Source organism: Chlamydotis macqueenii, chromosome 11, assembly GCF_036417535.1.
Source record: "Chlamydotis macqueenii isolate bChlMac1 chromosome 11, bChlMac1.mat, whole genome shotgun sequence".
Classification (NCBI taxonomy): Eukaryota; Metazoa; Chordata; class Aves; order Otidiformes; family Otididae; genus Chlamydotis; species Chlamydotis macqueenii.
Window position 1 is genome coordinate 743705 of NC_141566.1, and position 17018 is coordinate 760722.

Consider the following 17018-nt stretch of genomic DNA (forward strand, 5'->3'; position numbering starts at 1 on the left):
TGGCAGAGCCCTGGGAGCCCAGCAGCACCCCAACACCCACTGCAGCCAAATGGCCAGCACAAGCACAGCTGGCATCCCATTGCCCTGGGGAGCAGCCCTTCCTGAGCAGCAGCAGCACCCAAGAGACTGGCAGCACGGGGTGGGCTGTGTGCGTGCCCCCAGCTTGCTGCAGCACCTGTTTGCGCGAGGGATGTATATACACATGGTATGGGGGTGCCCAAACCTGTGTGTACTGCATGCACCCAGCGGGGAAAGCAATCGCACACGGTACTTGCACGCTCAAGGCACACGCGTGTGTGTGCTGAGCCCTTGCACTACAGCATCTGCAGGGCTGCCGGCGTGAGGCTGCGGTGGGGTTGCAGCCCTGGGACTGACAGGACAGGGAGGGGACAGGCACCCCGTAACGGTTGCGAGCCCCCGCAGCCTGTGTTTTGCTGTTTACCCGGCGTTTCCAGGGAGCCAACCGTCCTCAGTTCCCCAGCCCTGCCGTGACTCACACGGGGCTGGGGCCGCGTCACCCTTACTACCGCAGAGACCTGAAGCAGTGCAAAGCAGCACTGCCAGCAATGCAGGGTATGGGCCCAGGGCGCTGCCGGCCCCCTTCACCGGGCTGGGGACATCTCCAGCTGGCCCAGTCATGTCCAGGGTGTGAAATGCCAGGGGAGGACACTGCACCAGCTCCAAACATCCCCCCAGTCTGGGGTCTGCTCACAGACTGCCTGGTACCCACCAATCTTTAAATCTCACCCAAATGACATTAGCCACCCAGCCCCTACAGAGATGGAGGGTTTGTTTCCCTGCCCCTCCCCCCCATGAGGTTGAAGCTAAGGCTGGCTGTACCCTAGGGTAGGGCTGGGGCACCCTCAGCCCCCATCCAGCTCTGTTCAAACCAGCTGACCCCTCCTCTGACCCTCACACTGTGCTTCAAAGAAAAAATAAAATAAAATAAAATCAGTGAGATGTGTGAGAAGGAACAGAATAAAAATAGCAGAGGAAGAGCGGAGCTCGACTGGAGATGCATACGGCTCTGCACAGCCTGAGGAGAGCCCCCCTGCTCCCCCTGCACACACCCCTGGTCACAGGCATGACACAGGGGACAAAGACCTAAGGTTCAAGGCACCTCTCCCTACTGCACACCCAGCACCCTGGGAAAGCGGTGCCTGCTCACATCTCCAAAATCCAATCTTGGCTCAACCAGGGCAGTTTAGGGGGGACTGAACCTCCCCCCCTCCAAAGGTGGGGAGCTGCCAGGTTTTCCCAACTGGGGAGCAGCACCAGTCCCATCCCAGCAAGCACCAGCCCCTTTCCTAGCAACCCCAGCTGCCCTCCCCACCTCAGACCACCACCCTGCCAGCCATGGACACACAGCCTGGGGTGCACGTTTATATAAAAAGTAGAGTTTATTGCCATTTCTACCTAGATTTACACAACTGTGTCACCACTTCCGACGTCAAAAGGGACGTCCCGTCACTTCCCAGAAAGCTGGCCAGGGAAGGCGCGGAGCCCAGGAGCACGGGCCGGCTCCCCCAGCCCAGCAGGCTGGAGCACAGCCCCTGTCGTGGCTCTGCCAGCAGTCAGTCCAGATCCTCCCAGCACTGCTGCACGGCTCTGTCACAGTGGATGCCAGACAGGAGTGAATCCATCCCCTCCTTCATGCTGCTCACAGTGCTGGCCACCCAGTTACAGCCGCTCGCCATTCCAGTCTTGCCTTGAATCCCCCAGCTGTACAGAGATGGGCATGGCTGGCCGAGAGCAGGGCACCCAGAGCCTCACGGGCATCGCTCACATGTGTGTTTATACATAGATACTGCTACAGAAGATGCCCAAACTAATAAAACAAGCTTTTTTTTCCTTGTAATCCCCACACTGATGTGCGTACAGCCATGCACTACACCGCAACTGCCACCACTGGTGCTGCTCAGTCAGGTTTGGGTTCCAGCATGCTCCTGGGCGGCGAGCGGGACAAATCTGCATTGCTCACTAAACAACGGTCTTCCTCCAACGTCAGGCTTTGCCAGAAAGACATCCCCCCCTGCACAGTGCAGCAAAGGCACGGGACTCGTCGTGCACTCCTTCCAACCGTGGATTCCCATTAAAGTGCCAAAGGCCACCTGGCACTGCTGGGGTGTTGCGGATGCCCAGGTTTCAGCAGAGCCCGGGATGGATAGGTTACAGATTTACTCCTGGCACACGGCGGGTGGTTGGATGGGGAGGGGTCCGCTGCCCTCGTCTCCCTCGTAGAAGAGCATCCTTGTGCAGGAGACGGCCGCTGGCTCTGCTGGCTGGCCGGGGTTGCCCGGGGGGGCACGGCTCAGTGCCGGAGTCTGGCAGTCCTTCGTGTGAGATGAAGGCGGAAACAATTTTGCAGGAGATTAAGTAGAAAGAGTTCTGTGGCTCTGCCCACCCCAAGGACAGAGCCACCTTACACCGCAGAGCCCCCCAAGTGCTGGGCTGGGGCAGCCGCCCCAGGGCTCTGCTCCTCTGGGCACAGGACCTCCGCAGGGAGCCGGGACTGGAACTTCTCCAGCTGCTCAGGGCTGGCGAGAGTCTTCAGGAGGCTGTTTTCACGCTCCAGCTGAGAGTTTTTCTCCAACAGTTCTTTGATTTGCTCTTTCAGCACCTCCACCTCCTCCCGCACAGCGTACATCAGGTGATTTTTCACAAGATCCTGCAAAAGACAGCCAAAGAAACCGATCACTTGATGGCTATGCCCCAGGGGTTGTTCCCTGCAGAGCTCTGCCACCAGCCACTTGCCAAGTGCCACACAGGCTTTTTCCAAAGATTGTGCCTCCCCACCCCACACTGGCCAGGGCTCAGTGCTCACCCAGTGTAGCCCCTTCCCCCCAGCCTGCACCCACGGCATCCCTCAGGCCCCCACCTCCAGGTCTCGCTGCCTTCGGAGGCAGTCTCCAGCTTCCCTCCAGGCCCCCTCGGGGGTCTGGCCGGCTGCACGTCCCCATCACCCTTGGGACCCGGCTTGGTCACCCCCCGCCCCGAAGGTCCCTCCCAGGTGCCCCCTGGCCGGGTCCCTGTGCAGTGCGGCGATGGCCCAGTCAGCTGCGCAGGGAGACAAAGGGGCTGCGCGGCCAGCGACAGCCGGGGCAGTGGGGACCTCCCCCCCGGGTAGAACACCCACTCGAGGAGCGGAAACCCCCAGGCAAGAGCACCCGGGGCGGGGGGCGGCAGGGCGCCTCACCATGGCCTGCTCGATCTTGTTGTCGATGGCCACCACGCTGGCTCCGGAGGCGCTGGAAGAGAGCGGAGAGGCAGGGCGTCAGCAGCGGCTCCCCAGCACCCCCTGCCCCGAGGACCCCGCCCGCAGCGCGCCGGGGAGCGCGGGGGGCTCTCCGCAGCAGGACGCCCCCTCCCCCGGGCCACGGTGACAACGGGCGGGGCGGAGCGCGGCCGGTACCAGGGCTGCCCCTACCTGTTGTCCAGCTTCACGGAGACCACGTCCCCCCCGAGCAGGGAGGAGAAAAAGGAGATGGAGAAGTTGTGGAGCTGGTAAACAGCCACCTCCATGGGGGACTGGAACACACCGGTGCTCATGGCTGGGCTGCAGCGAGCGACTCGAACAAACACAACGGAGCCAGGAACACTGCAGCCCCCCCCGCCGCCTCCGCTTATATCTGCGGGGTCCGCCCCGTCGGGCGGTGCCAGCAGGGTCCGGCCCGCCCCCCGCCCCACAGCGCTGCGCCCGGTGCTGCCCTGGTACTGCACCCCTGCACCCCAGTACTACAACCCCGCACCCCGGTACTGCACCCTGCACGGCACCCCCGCACCCACTGCCACACCTCTGGCCTCTCACTCGCACCCCAGCGCGGCACGTCCCCTTCTCAGTGCAGGACCCCTGCCCCCTAATCTGTACACCCACTCCTACAGCCGGAGAGCTAGCGCCCCAATCGCCCCCCGCCCCACATTGCCCCGCGCCCCAGCACCCCCTTTCTGTGCGCCCCACACAGAACCGGGACGGGGGGGTCAGCTAGGGGGGACCCGCCTGGGGGAGCCGGGAAAAGCAGGAAACCCGCTTTGCATTTGGGGTGTACGGGCCTGCAGGACCCCGCCGCTGTGCAAGGTGGGGGGGGGGAAGGACCAGAGTCCGCACGGGCGTGCGGAGCGCAGCGCCGAACCGCAACGCGGGTGGAGCAGCCCGGGCGCAGGGCGAGCACAGAACAGAGCCGGGTGGCAAAAACACAAACGGCAGCGAAAAACAAAACCAGCGTGCAAAACATCCGCGCCGCGCAAACAAAACCTCCCCCCCCCGCGCAAAACGACCGCGCCCCGCCCTTGCGTAACCCGCGGGCCCGCTGCGGGCGGGGGCGCCCCCTCGCGGCCAGGCCGGGGATCTGGCGGGGCCCGATCCGGGTCCGGCCCGGGGCTGCCCCCCCGTTCGCGCGGTGCTGGAGGTGCTGGGGGGTGCACACGCGTGTGCAAGCGCCGGGGTCACGCCAGCTCTGCCAGCGCACCCGCTGAGCACATGGAGCGGGCACGTCTCCTCCGTGGGGCACGGGCAAGGCCCCCCCAAAACGCCCCTAGCAACACTCTGGGGCTGGGGATGCTCCCCCTGTGCTCGGCCGCCCTCCTGGGCCGCCCCTCCCGCGCCAGGGCTCAGCTGGGCCCTCGGGACCTGGTGGGACACGGCTCAGCACCTGCGTGGCCACCCTGCTGCCACCGACCCCACGGGGCTTGTCCTTCCCTGCGAGAGAGCCCGCAGCACGGCGCGGCGCCCGAGAAAGCGTGAGCATGGGCAGGGGCACACGCACCCCAGCCGCACTGCAGATCCCTTCATTTGGGGGGGCTGAGGATGCTCAGCACCCGCGAGTGGGTGCCAGCATGGGGAGCAGCCCAAGCAGCTCCAAACGACGGGTGTGCTGCCGTGCTGCTTTCTCACGGAGCGGGCTGAGGGCGCGCAGAGGGGTATTTCCCCATCAGAAAGAGAAACTGAGGCACGGTGCAGCATGGCTGCTGCTTAGAGCAAGGCCCTGCCTGCTTGCTGCCCAGAAAATCACCCCCCACCTCCCAGGGCAGGATGAGGATGCAGCGTCCCAAGCAACCAAGGACACGAGCACCCTGCATGGGACACTGTGCTGCCCGTGAACCAACAGCCGAGACACACGGGTTTGGTGTGGGGATGCGAGAAAGCATCTTCTCCTCCCTGGTGGGAGGATTGCATGTGGGAGGGGTGCTTCTCCCTGGGGGGCACGCGTGGGACGTGTTCGTCCCTCCGTCCTTGGGGGGGAGGATGCACGTCCCCCTGTGCCAGCACCAGCCTGGCCTGTGCCAAGCCGCTGGCTTGTCCCCTGTGGCCCCGGGGCTGGCACGCGTCCCCCCGCCCTGCCCGCAGCCAGGCCCTACTCACCAGTCCCTCCGCCTGAAGAGGCTCGGGGAGTACGGCGGCTGGAAGGCCATGCCAGCACCCACGACCCCACTGCAGCCCCTCTGCTCCCCGGCTGCAGCCCAGCACCCCGGCAGCGATGCCCAGTCTGTCTGCAGCTGCGTTCCCCCAGCCTGCTGGGTGGCAGGGACAGCCTGGGTGCCGGCCGCATCCCGGGGCCGTGGGCATGGGGTAAACACGCTGGGCAGATGACCTCAGCCATGCTCAATCGGCCCTTTCAGGGGCCAGTGGGCCAGCGTGCCACCCCGAGCCACCCGGGTGCTGAGTGGGGAGCGGGTGGTTGCCCCCCTTCACGGGCTGATGAAAGGCGCTCTGTCTGTGCTTGTCCCCAGGATGGCTGGTGGTGGGCAGCGTGGCAGCGCCCGGGACACGGGGTACAGCACTGTCCCCTTGGCTGAGACAAGCCCAGGCCACCCACCCCGGGGGTCCTGTGACTCAGTTTCCCATCGCAGCTCAGGGAAGGTGCCAGTCTCACGGTGGAGCAGGCAGGGGAGAAGGGCAGAGGCGTTTCCCCTCCCATGGTTGGGCACATCTCTGGTTGTGCCACCTTCTCTCTCCTGCAGAGAGGCGGGCAGCGGCAGGGAGAGACGGTGGGCAGGTCCCAACCTGCCCCCAGCCCTGGCAGCCGCGCCTCGGGTTCCCCACCACCCCATCTCCCGTGGCTGCGGCACCCCAGGCCTGGCCCAGACCCCTGCCCTTCGCGGAAAGCCCTAAATTCTGGGTGCCTGGGAGCAAGGGCTCCAGGCTGGAGCCTGGCTCGTGGCTCTCGCCCTGCGGCCCCGGGGTCTCGGGGCCCTGCCCAGCCCCGTCCCAACACAGCGCTCGAGTACCGGCGGCTGGGGTAAAGCTGCTGGAGCGATGCAGGGAAGCGCAGCAGCGCGGCACTTTGGGAGGAAATCGCTTCAGCTCTGCCCCCTCCGATGTTTTTCCCGTGGAGCCGGGACTGTTGCAGAAGCAAACACAAGTCGGCCGCCGACTTCCCTGCCGCCCCTCCTGGAGTCTTTCCCAGCCCCGCGCAGCCCTGACCGCGGCCGTTGCTGCTGGGCGCGGGCTCCCGGCTGCGAGGATCCCGCCCTCCTCCGTGAGCCCCCGGGGAGGACGCTTTTTAGGGATGGAGCGCAGAAGGCTCTGCTTTCTCCTTCCTCCCAGGCACTCAACTAAGGAGCATCCCGAGGCGGCCCGCTCGGGCCGGGGCGGGCGGTGCTGGGCACGGGGGCTGCCTTCTCCCCCGGCACAGCCTCAGTGGGGGTGCAGCCCCCTCCCCGCAGCACCTCGCCGGCACTCGGGGGACGCGGGTTCTGCTGCAGACACCTCGCAGCCCGCGCACTCCCGCGCACACGTGCAAGCGCTGCTGCAGACGCACAGTCCCGCCCCGAACACGCGGGCACACCCACGCAGACACGCCCACGCCCTTTGCATGCACGTGTGCATTCTCCAGCCCACGTGGGCGCGCACCCTGCACACAGGCGCGCACCCTGCATGCACACGCACGCTCGTGCATCCCGCACGCACACGCGTGCACACACACGCACGCCCCTCTTGCACGCCTGGCAAGGCATCCCGCACGTGCACTGCGCGCACGGGCCCCTGCACACGCGCACGCGGCCCTGACTCACAGCTGACGAAGACGCGCACACGTGCATGCACACACGTGTGGGCAGCGTGCAGCAGGAGCACCCCAGCTGTCCCCCTGTGCGGGGTGGGGGCACCCCCAGTCCCCGGGGCAGCCCCAGTGCAGCCCAGCTGGCAGCTCAGCGGTGGGAGCTCACTGCCGGACCCCCGGTTTGTGCTTGCTCCGTACCGGAGCGCCTGCGGGCTGTCCAAACGCCTCCCACAGCAGTGCAGTCCTGTGTGGGGCTCCAGCTGTGCCCCGAGCGGTGGGGGGCCTTTCCCAGCCCCCCGTGGCCCCGGTAGACAGCGTGGCTGGCCCCACTCCAGCAGTGCTGCTGGGATCCGCTTCCTCTCCCACCGCCCCGCTCCTGCTCCCCCCAGGCCTGGCAGCAGCAGAGCAGGGTGGGCCACGTCCCCGCTGTGCTCTTCCTAGAGAGCAGGGGACCACGGGCTCGCTGCTGCCCTTCAGCACCGGAGGCCACAGTGATGGGCGCCTCAGAGTGGGCTGGGTGAGCTGGGCCAGGGGTGCGAGCTACACCCCCAGGGCAGCAGCGCGGCAGCTCTTGCCTCATTTACGCGGCTACGGGAGGTTCATCGGGCAGGGCCCCAGCTGGTGCCTGTGGTTATTTTGGGAACAATAACAGCAGCCGGCATACAGTCTAATTGTGACACTAATTGTTGTGCTCTCTAGAGGGTGGGGGGGGGGGGGGGGACCAAAACGGTGGCTGCCATGGAGCAGCGAGGAGAGGTGGTGAACGCACCCCCTGCGATGGCCCCGCAGTTTGCCGCAGAGCTGCCAGCAGCCCCTCAGCCAGCCCACACGCAGCCCCTGCCCCATCCCACAGATGCCAGCCCCAATCCCGGTGACATTTAGTGACCACTCCTTCCTCTGCAGCAGGACGGGAGGTGTGCACGCAGCTGGGCTGCAGCCCCCGCAGGGCTACACCTGGCCGGAGCAAGGGACAACAGGGAGCAGGACGGTGGGATCGTGTCTCGCCTCCTGGCACCCCACACCCGCACTGCGTGGTGGGTCAGGAGACACGGCCCCGTCCAGCAGCCGCTGGGACGAGATGTGCTGTTGTGCTGAGCGTCACACACCCAGCTCGTGCTGGGCACTGCAGAGCCACGTGCCCAAGGATGCCCCTGCCTTGTCAGCTGCTGGTGGGAGCGGAGGAATGGCCCATGCCGCAGGAGCAGTCCTGGCTCCTCAGCCCCTGCTCTCCCCTGGCTCCCGGCCGCTCTCGCTGCTCCGTGTCAGCGTTCCTGGCCTGCTCTCTCCCAAGGCCTCAGTTCAATGGGAGGAAGGCCCTTCAGAGGGTCCGAGGCGTGGGAAATGTTTATTGCCTGGCCTCAGTGACACTACAGAGCAAGACGGGAAAGGCACAGAGCCAGAGCTGCCCAGGCTGCTCGCAGAGCCGATCTCCAGCTCAAAGAGTCAGAGCAGAGGGGGAGAGGAAAAGCCACTGCTTGCACAAACGCAGCTAGGAAAGCTCTGCCTTTCACAGCCCGAAATCCTGCAGCCGTGGCTGTGCCGGCCAAGGGGAGCAGGGATGCCAGCGCCAGGGCAGCCGTGTCCTGCAGGAGCTGAAGGAGGGGTGGCTGGGGACATTGGTGATGGATGGGGCTTGTGGGAGCCCATGGCGGGACGGGCTGGGTGCTGGGAGCCTACGGCGGGTCGGGCTGGGTGCGGGACAGGGCCGTGGAGCCCCCAATCTCGCCCTGTAGCCCTATCCTGGTGCTGGGGAGGGAGAGGCGATGCCAGGGGGCTGCCCATGGGCCAGTGGGCAGCCGTGCTGTCTGCTGTCCCGCTCAGCCATCGCACACCCAGTGTCCCCAGCCACACCTGCTGCCCCACAGCGCTGGTGTGGGGCTGCAGTCCCAGTCCGGAGGGCTGTGGAGCCGGAGCTGCCGGAGCACACCAGTTGCCCAGCTCTTGCTTTCCTCACCCTGAAGATGTCCTGGCCAAGCTGTTTACTGAGGACTGGGCACTACCCCCGACTCAGCCGGTGCCTTCCTGTGCAAGCAGGAACCCTGTGCCGTGGGAACCTAGGTCATGCCCAGCAGAGCCTTGGAGGGCTCGCAAATCCCTCAGCCCAGGACATGTGCGGCTCCAGAGCAGACGCAGCCTCTCCTGGGTACACCTGTAAGCGCCCAGGCCGTGCCTGCAGAGCCAGCACTGCTGGTCTTGCTAGACTCAGTCCCAGTCCCAGGGCTTGGGGACATTGGAGTGATGGGGAGAGCTACGCAGGGCGGTCACAGCTGTTGCAATGCCAGGGAAGCCTAGGGAGGGTTTGCGACCGGGGAAGGGCGATGGGGAACCTACCCTCTCCTCCCTTCCCCATCGATGGAGGCAGAGCGAGCTCCCGCCGGCAGCGGGAACCTGCAGAGTGCCAGGAGCTGCGGGCAGGGGACACGGCGAGCCCCTCGGCGGGCAGCGGGGCACAGGCAGGAATTGTGGTGCAGGGACTTCACCAACCTGTCAGGCTGGAGGCAGCGTGGGGCGGGAGGAGGGAGCCCTGGCAGGCTCCCACGTCCAGCTGTTGGGCTGCCTGCTTCCTCCGATAAAGGTACTTGGCTGTACTCCCAGTTCTGTGTTCTCTGGCGTGCGAGTGCACACCCCAGAGCCGGCCTGCTGAGAGCAGCAATTTTTCTTTCTCTAACTTTGTCGCCGGCCCCCCGTCCTCCTCCTGTGCCCCCCACCTAGGGCGCCCTGCTAGCAGCTGCTCCTGGCAGTGGTGCGAGGAGGGGGGGTCAGAGAGGACCCGGCGCAGGCGCCACGCTCCCTGCGATGCTGTACATGGGAAGCTTCCGAAGCCAGGGCTTCCCCAGGTGCGCTGGGGCAGGAGGGGAAGAGGAAAAAGGGGCTGATCTGATTATTGCCAGCCCTGGCCGTGCAGCCCAGCCTCCTGCCTGCTCTGCGTCGTCGACGCCAGCCCCGCGCCGCTGCCTGCAGAGCTCGGGCCACCCCAGTGGGCGCCCTGCCAGGGGCCACACAGCAAACCCGGCCTGCACAGGGTCCCGCCACCACAGCAGGCTGGGGGGAAAGGTGTCAGGTAGGCACAGCCCGGCCAAAGACCCCGCGGTGTTCCCGTGAGCATCGTGCCTGGCTGCTGGCAGGGGGGAGCGCAGCCAGCCCCAGCCCCGCTCCCTGCCTCTGTGGGTCGGGGTGCCCAGCCCCAGGGCGGATGGGCAGGCTGAACTCTCAGCAGAGTTTTCATCCACAAATCTGTCTGCACAACAAGCGTTTCACACCCACGGGCCCGTGGGGTGGAGTCCCTGAACTGCGTGTTGTCACCTCCCTTGGTTAGCCGTGCCCTACCCTGCAGGTCTCCTGCCAGCCCAGGCTGTGAACCCTGTGCCGTAGCCCACTGCCCCATCTTGGATGGACCCAAGCTGGATTATCCCCAGAGCCTGGCTGCCCTTCTCCGGTCTGGTTTCGGGGAACTGGGGACAGGGCAGAGGTGGCCGTGATGCCAGAGGGACCCCCCGCAGCACCAGGGCCACATGGTGCCCTGAACCCCAGAGCGGGTGGTGGGCAGCGGGCTGCCAGCCTGGCTCTGCCCTCCCCTCGCCTCTCGCTGGTGCAGGGCCAGCTCTTCTGGAGATCCCCAGCCCAAAAGAGGAGCCCCAAGGCAGGGCCTCCGGCATCTGCCGAAAGAAACCGCCGGCCACTTTGCAGGCGGGAGCGGGCGCTCCGCAGCCACGCTCAGTGCTGGCAGCTGCTGCCCTGCGGCGTGCGGGAGTGCCCGGCTCGCTAATTGGAAGGCAGCTTGTTGTATAATGAGAAGACAGAGGCTGGGAAGCTGCGAGAGAGCAGCGTGTCAGCACCCCAAGCTGCTCTTCCCAGCCCCGCCTAACCCACGTCCAGGGGAACCCTTGCATCCTTCACCTGCCCCTTCCCAAGCCGCCTCAGCTTCGCGCTGTCCTGCCTGGCCCGGTCGGGATGCTCGGGGGGAGCCCCAGCAGCCTCTCAACGCCCCTTTCCCAGGGCCGGTGGCTGGACCCGATGGAGGGGTGCAAAGTCTGGCCAGACACGAGCCGGTGGGGCTCAGGAGGGGGAGAGGAGCTGAGCTGTGCCGGTGCACGAGCAAGCCACCCGCGGGAGGTCAGGCAAGGACGCGCGCTGGGGCTGCAGAGCTTCAGCAGAGCCGGTTATTAATACCCCGCCTGGCCTTTGCGAAGAATCCCGGGCATTTCGAACTGGTGATGCTTCGTTAAAACCCGTCCCTCGCTGACATTTCAGAACAATAACAACATGAAAGACAACAAGCTGCCAGCGGGACGCATACCTGCAGCGCTGCCGTGGCTCCCTGTGCCCGCTGCCAGCCCTCACCTGGCTCCTGCCAGCCCCTGGGGACAACTCGAGACCGTCCCCTGCCTCCAGACCACCTGGAGTGGTTCTGCTCCATGCCACGGGGGGATCACCAGGATGGTTTCACGTGGGGCCACCAGGATGTCTTGTCCTGCCCGGTGGCATCGGCCACCCTGCTGCCCACCTGGGCAGGGCTGCCATCCCCAGGGAAGCCGCAGGCAGCGGGTGGAGAGGACTGGATCATGTCCTAACCCCAGGGCCAGGGTGTCCACAGGGCAGGGAGGGGCCCAGGGCTTCTGCTCTTCCACCCGAGTCATTCTGCAGCAAAAGCCCCTCAAATATATCTGTCCCTCTCTCTAAGCACACAGACAGAGGATGACGGTCTCCTGTCCCAAAGCCAGCAATGTGCGGCACCTGGATAAATATAACTCGGAGCTCATCGGCAAAGCGTGGCTTTGGGACAGGTTGCAGCCTTTAACGCCTCCCCAGCCCTCCCCCCCCGCCACACACCCAGGGTATCCTCTGCCCTCTGCAAATGGGGTCTCAGTCGCTTCCCAAGGGCAGGATCTGCCCGGACCCTCTCTCCCCTTGGCAGCCACCTTACTGTGCACGTACACACGCCACGGCCGTGTCCCCTGTGCGCGCACGCAGCTGCCAGGCTCTGCCGACACGTGCCCTGCACCCCTTCGTCCTTCGCAGATCATGGAGCTATGGGGTCGGCATCAACTGCCTCCGGTTGATGCCGACCCTCATGGCCGCATGTGCCGCCACCAGCCGTGCAGAGCACAGTGCCATGGCCAAGTCCGGTGCTGCTGGGCTTCCCCGGCCAGGAGCCCCTGCAAGCCTGGCCTGCGGGGACGTTGCCCCAAAGCCAGCTGGGCCACGGGGTGCGGGTCCCAGGGTGGCAGGATGCCCGCGATGGAAGCCAAGGCGGGCACGGCAGACTGGCTGCCTGGCACCTTCCCGGCGGTGGGAGGATTTGGGCACGCCAAGGTCAGCTACTCCCCAGAGCCAAGGCTCTTGCTGCTAAAGCGAAAGCTCCCCAGCGTCTCGGCGCTCTGCAAACCACGCTACAGGACACAGGTCAGGCCACGTGCAGCTCTGTCCCACGAGAGCAAAGCAAACAAATCCCCGACGCACCAGTCCCAAGCGGGCAGGGTGCCTCTCACAGCCCCCTCCCCGGGCAGACCTGCCCCGCAGGGCCCGGGAGGGCAGAGCGGCCAGCGGGACGGCTCTCCGGTCTCACACCCACACCTCTCTCACGCTCACACGTGCTCCCGCGCGCGGCCCGTCTCCCGTCAATGCCGCCTTGTTGCTCCAGCCCACTTGGCCAGCAGGAATGCGCTCCCCGGCGCTGCTGCCCTGGGATGCCCTTTGAGCCCCGGCTCCATCTCCTCCTCCTGCATTGCTGCTGCAAAGTGACACCCGACGGACGGGAACAAATGGTGCCGTGCCACAAATGCCACCCTGGCACCACTGTCTGGGCAGCTCTCGCTCGCCAGCCTGACCTTATGGTGGGAAAGGCGGTGCTGCTCAGCTTCTCCTGCCCCGATTCATCCTTCCCCCAGCCTCTCAGTGCTCTGCTGCCCTCCTGCAATTCCCTTGTCTTCCCTGGCCCTGGGAGAAGGTGGCCCCCAGCCCCTTTCATGGCTCAGCCCAAAGGCTGGGTCATTGCCCACCCTGTCCAGGAGAGCAGCAGGTCCCGCAGTGGCTGGAGGGGGTCTGGCTGGGCAGAGATGTCCCCTGGCTGCCGGGAGCGGGATGGGGCACAGGCTGGCCAGGCTGCCAGATCTTATCCAGGAGAGGCTGGGCAAGGAGAGCTGGCACAAGCTGGTAGATGTGGGCGAGCAGGTTGGCACACATCTGCTCTCCCCACCCCAGAGCCAGGCGGGGCCCGGCTTGAATCACACGCCAGCAGGCACCCGGGAGGGTGCTGTTCTCCCCCTGCAGCGCTGACCCCGTCCCATGCCACCAGCTCCCCCTGGGCCCCCCCCCGACCCTGGGAAAGGTGCCACGTGGTCACAGGGCTGCTCTCCCTGGCCCACACTTGGTTGGGCGCGCGCCTGGGTCTTGGATGAGCAATCTCGGAGCAACATTGGCATTGTGGGGGGATGGCGGAGACCTTTCTGCCCACAGTGCCAACATCTGCGGGAAGCAGAAGCGTTCCCAGCCAGCACGGCAGTAGCTGGCCTCCCTCTACTTGGTGTTTCCATGCGAGCTTGGCCCCTTGGCCTTGCAAGCTCTCCTTGGAGAGCAGTTCATGCCCCATGCAAGGGCATGGAGGGGAGAAGCTCTTTTTGAACAGGATCCCATGCACTCCCGGAGCAGGAGGGTTTCCTGCAGGAGTGTCAGCCCTGTAGGCGATTGGTCCGGAGCATCCCTACCTTGCGCATCCCTCACAGCATCCCTGCAGCAAGCAGAGAGCATGGAGAGTCTGGCAGGGACCACCTAGCTGGGGAGAAACTCCCAGAGACAGGCTGGAAATGCTGAATGTAGGCTATCTGAGACCCCCAGCACTGATCTGACCCTGACTTGCGGAGCCCAGGGTCGAACTGAACTGTCTCTGGCAGCCCCAGAGCCAGACTCGCACTCCAGATGCAGCTGCTTGGTCCTCCTGTGCTGTGCTGGACTTTGGCCACGCAAGAGCGTGTGCACCCACGCGACCTCCCCCTCCTCCCATGCCAGCATAGGAGCACAACAGCTAAAACAAGGGGCACAAACCTGCTCGGGTCGCCCGGTGCCAGCAGCAAGGGTGCACTTATCAGGCCTGTTATCGGGGTGTTCCTCTGGCGCCCACAATCCCCTGCTTTGTACACTATCAACTCTTGGGTATCTTGGCTCCTTCCCCAGGAGGAGAAAGTTCAGGCTGGAGCAAAACACCAGCAAACACAGGTGTGGGCACACCTGCCGCCAGCGCCGTGCCCCCCAGCTCCCATGCGCCGTGCCACCCAGGGGCGAAGGGATCACCCAAGCAGTCTCCAAGCAGGCTGGCAGGGGGGTGTGACAGAGGGACACCACGGCTTCGCACCACGGCTAGGGCACAGCCTGTCACAACCGGGAATGCCTGGAGCCTCTCGGGACACAACACACACCAAGGTGGGGCGGGGGGGCAGGCTGGGCACAGCAGAGTGGACCGATGTGTGGCGGGAGCACCGTGGGTCCTGCCCCAGCAGGGACTAGTTTGAAAGCAGCAAGCTGTGCCCACACGGACTCTTGCCCATGGGCACTGTCACCGCTTTCCCCAGGCGAGCAGCCCGGATGCTTTGCTCCCACACCCAGCCCCAGCAGCCCACGCTGGGACGGGGTCTCTCTGCCCATGATGCCAACCGGCTGCAGCCTCGCAGAGCGAAGGGAAATCTCTCGCTGCCCTTTCCCTCCTGGTTGGGTGGGTTCGCAGCTCGTCGTGCAGCCGGGAGCCCGGGCCAGGTGCCTTGGCAGGCGTCCCAGCTCCTCCTTTCCCACCTGAGCAGCAGCTCGGCGTTATGTAAGGGCAGGAGGAGCGCTTCTGCCGAGGATGGCTCGAAGGAGCAGCCTGTGCAGCATGAGACGCTGGCTGGGGTGAGGCAGCGTGCGTGCTCGGCCTGGGCAGTTGGCACACGTGGGGCGACCACACATGAGCCCACCCGCAAGCCCACCTGCCTGCCCGTGCCGGGCGAGGGGAGCGAAAGGCTGGCTCGCACATTCACACACGGCCCAGCAGCTCGCCTATGGGTGTGCATGCAGGGAGGGGAGGGGACAGCAGAGTGTCTGCAAACGCATGAGTGCTGCCATGCACCCCACCTGCACGCTACCCCACCCACGGTAGAGGAACCAGCCCCAGAGCCGCTGCCTGCCCTGCCAGTCACACATCCACACACGCCCCGATGGGCCGCATATCCCCTCAGCCCTGGGAGGAGGCATGTGTCCCACCTGCCGAAGCCACAGGCAGCTCTGGGTGCTACCACCCCACATCTCCCTGCAGCATCCCCTGGACCAGCTCTGCTTTCCCAAGGCCTGCCAGCCTGCTCCCCATGTCTCGCCATCCCTCCAGGACGACTGGGCACCAGAGCCAGCCCAGACACAGAGCCAGGGGCACCAGTGCCTATCCTGAGACAGCTCTGTTGCCCCCCCTCACTCCTGGGGTCCCCCTCATCAGGCTGGAGACCCTGCGGGGTGACAGTTCCAGGGACCCCCGCCCAGTCTCCTCTGCCTGCAATGCCGGAGCAGGGAGGGACCCGCGCTCCCACCTTCCCCAGCCTCGGCAGGGTGAAGCCCAGTTCAGTCCTCTGGCAGGTGGCTGGGACCAGCCCCGAGCACGTCCTGTGGCTGGGGCACTGGCAGCCCCATCCCGGAGAGGCATCCCAGAGCCGAGAGGGAGCAGCTTGCTCAGAGTCACTTTCCAGGGCTGGGAAATAGCACCCAGGCCAAATCTGTCTCCATTCAATTTACTCCAGGCAGAGACCGGGAAGCTACTGAAAGTGCAGGACCTGGCAGCAGGGCTCTCGGGCTCTCTACCCAGTTTCTCACTAACTCCGAAGGTGGCTTTCCAGGCAGCACAGCTGTTTCCCGAGTTCCAGGCTGTCCCTTTCCACACAGGGCTGAGAGGACGATGCCTGTTTGATGCCAGACACTGTCCATGCCCCTGCAGGCAACTTCTGCGAGGGTACAACGCAGCCAGGGAGGTGAACGCAGAGCCCACCGTCCAAGATGCACAGCTGGGGGCTGCTGTCACAGCCCGGAGAGCCCCCGGGCACCAACAGAGGGGCACCGCCGGCCACCACGGGGCAGAGCCACCCAGACCTGCTCCCAGGGACCGGGCTGCCCCCACCACGCACGGCCGCTCAGGCTTCCCCCCACCCAGAGACCCCCAGCGCTGCCACCCTGCTCAGCCCCAGAGTCCTGCCGGTCCCCCTGCCCCAGGGTCCCATGGGTCCCCCTGCCCCTGCCGGCCGGGGGGGCTGCAGGCCCCACGTCTCGCCCCCGCCCCGCCAGCCCGGGTCCGGCCGCGGGGGCATCCCGCCCGCGGGCAGCCCGTGGGCCCCCCACCTGTGGAAGAGCAGGAGGATGGAGAGCAGGGTCTGGTCGATGTTCCTGTTGCAGATGCCCTGGTTGAAGAGGTAGCAGGGGTCCCGCACGACGGGCTCCAGCGAGTCCTGGCGCATGATGGAGCTCAGCTTGTCGGTATTGAGGTTCTTGCGGACCAGCTGCTCCCGCAGCTGCCGGAAGCTGCTGACGGTGGGGCTGCCCAGGTTGTTGTTCTCGCCCCCGGCCCCCTCCTCCAGCCCGCTCCGGTTGGCCAGGTCCAGGCAGCAGCTGCAGCAGTCCAGCCCCACGGGCGACCGGCACTCCTCGGCGGGCGACGAGGACATCCCGGGACCCCCCCGCGCCCTGCCACGGCGGCGCCGCCGGGGCCGCTCCCGGGGCCGCTCCCGGGGCCGCGGAGGGCGAGCGGCGGCAGCAGGCTCCCGGCTGCCCCGGCCCCGCCGCCCGCCCCGCCCCGGCCCCGCCCCGCCCGCTGCCCCCGCCCCGGGCACCCGCCCCCCGCCCGCTCCTGCCCCCACGCGCGGGTCCCCGCCGTCCCCCGCCGCCCCCCCGCCGCCCGGCAGCCCCCATCCCGCACCGGCCCCTCGGGGGGGGGGGGGCGCAGCCCCTGCCGACTCGGCGGCCCGGGGGGCGGCGGGACCCCCGGCCCCGCTCCGTGAGCAGCGGGGCCGCAGCACC

General features: G+C 66.4%; 1 protein-coding gene across 2 annotated transcripts; it reads right to left on the reverse strand.

Annotated features, from left to right (window-relative positions):
* Positions 1-1375: 1375 nt before the first annotated feature.
* Positions 1376-16758, reverse strand: TSC22D3 (TSC22 domain family member 3). Of its 2 annotated transcripts, none has more exons than XM_086756608.1 (3): positions 16344-16758; positions 3197-3248; positions 1376-2668 (listed from the first exon to the last, which is right to left on the reverse strand). In XM_086756608.1, exons 1-3 carry the CDS (start codon positions 16664-16666, stop codon positions 2423-2425), a joined length of 621 nt encoding a protein of 206 aa, XP_086612734.1. In that variant the 5' UTR covers positions 16667-16758; the 3' UTR covers positions 1376-2422. The 2 variants fall into 2 exon arrangements, with proteins under 2 accessions (XP_086612734.1, XP_086612735.1); XM_086756609.1 differs by lacking the exon at positions 16344-16758 and adding an exon at positions 3428-3593.
* Positions 16759-17018: the final 260 nt, after the last annotated feature.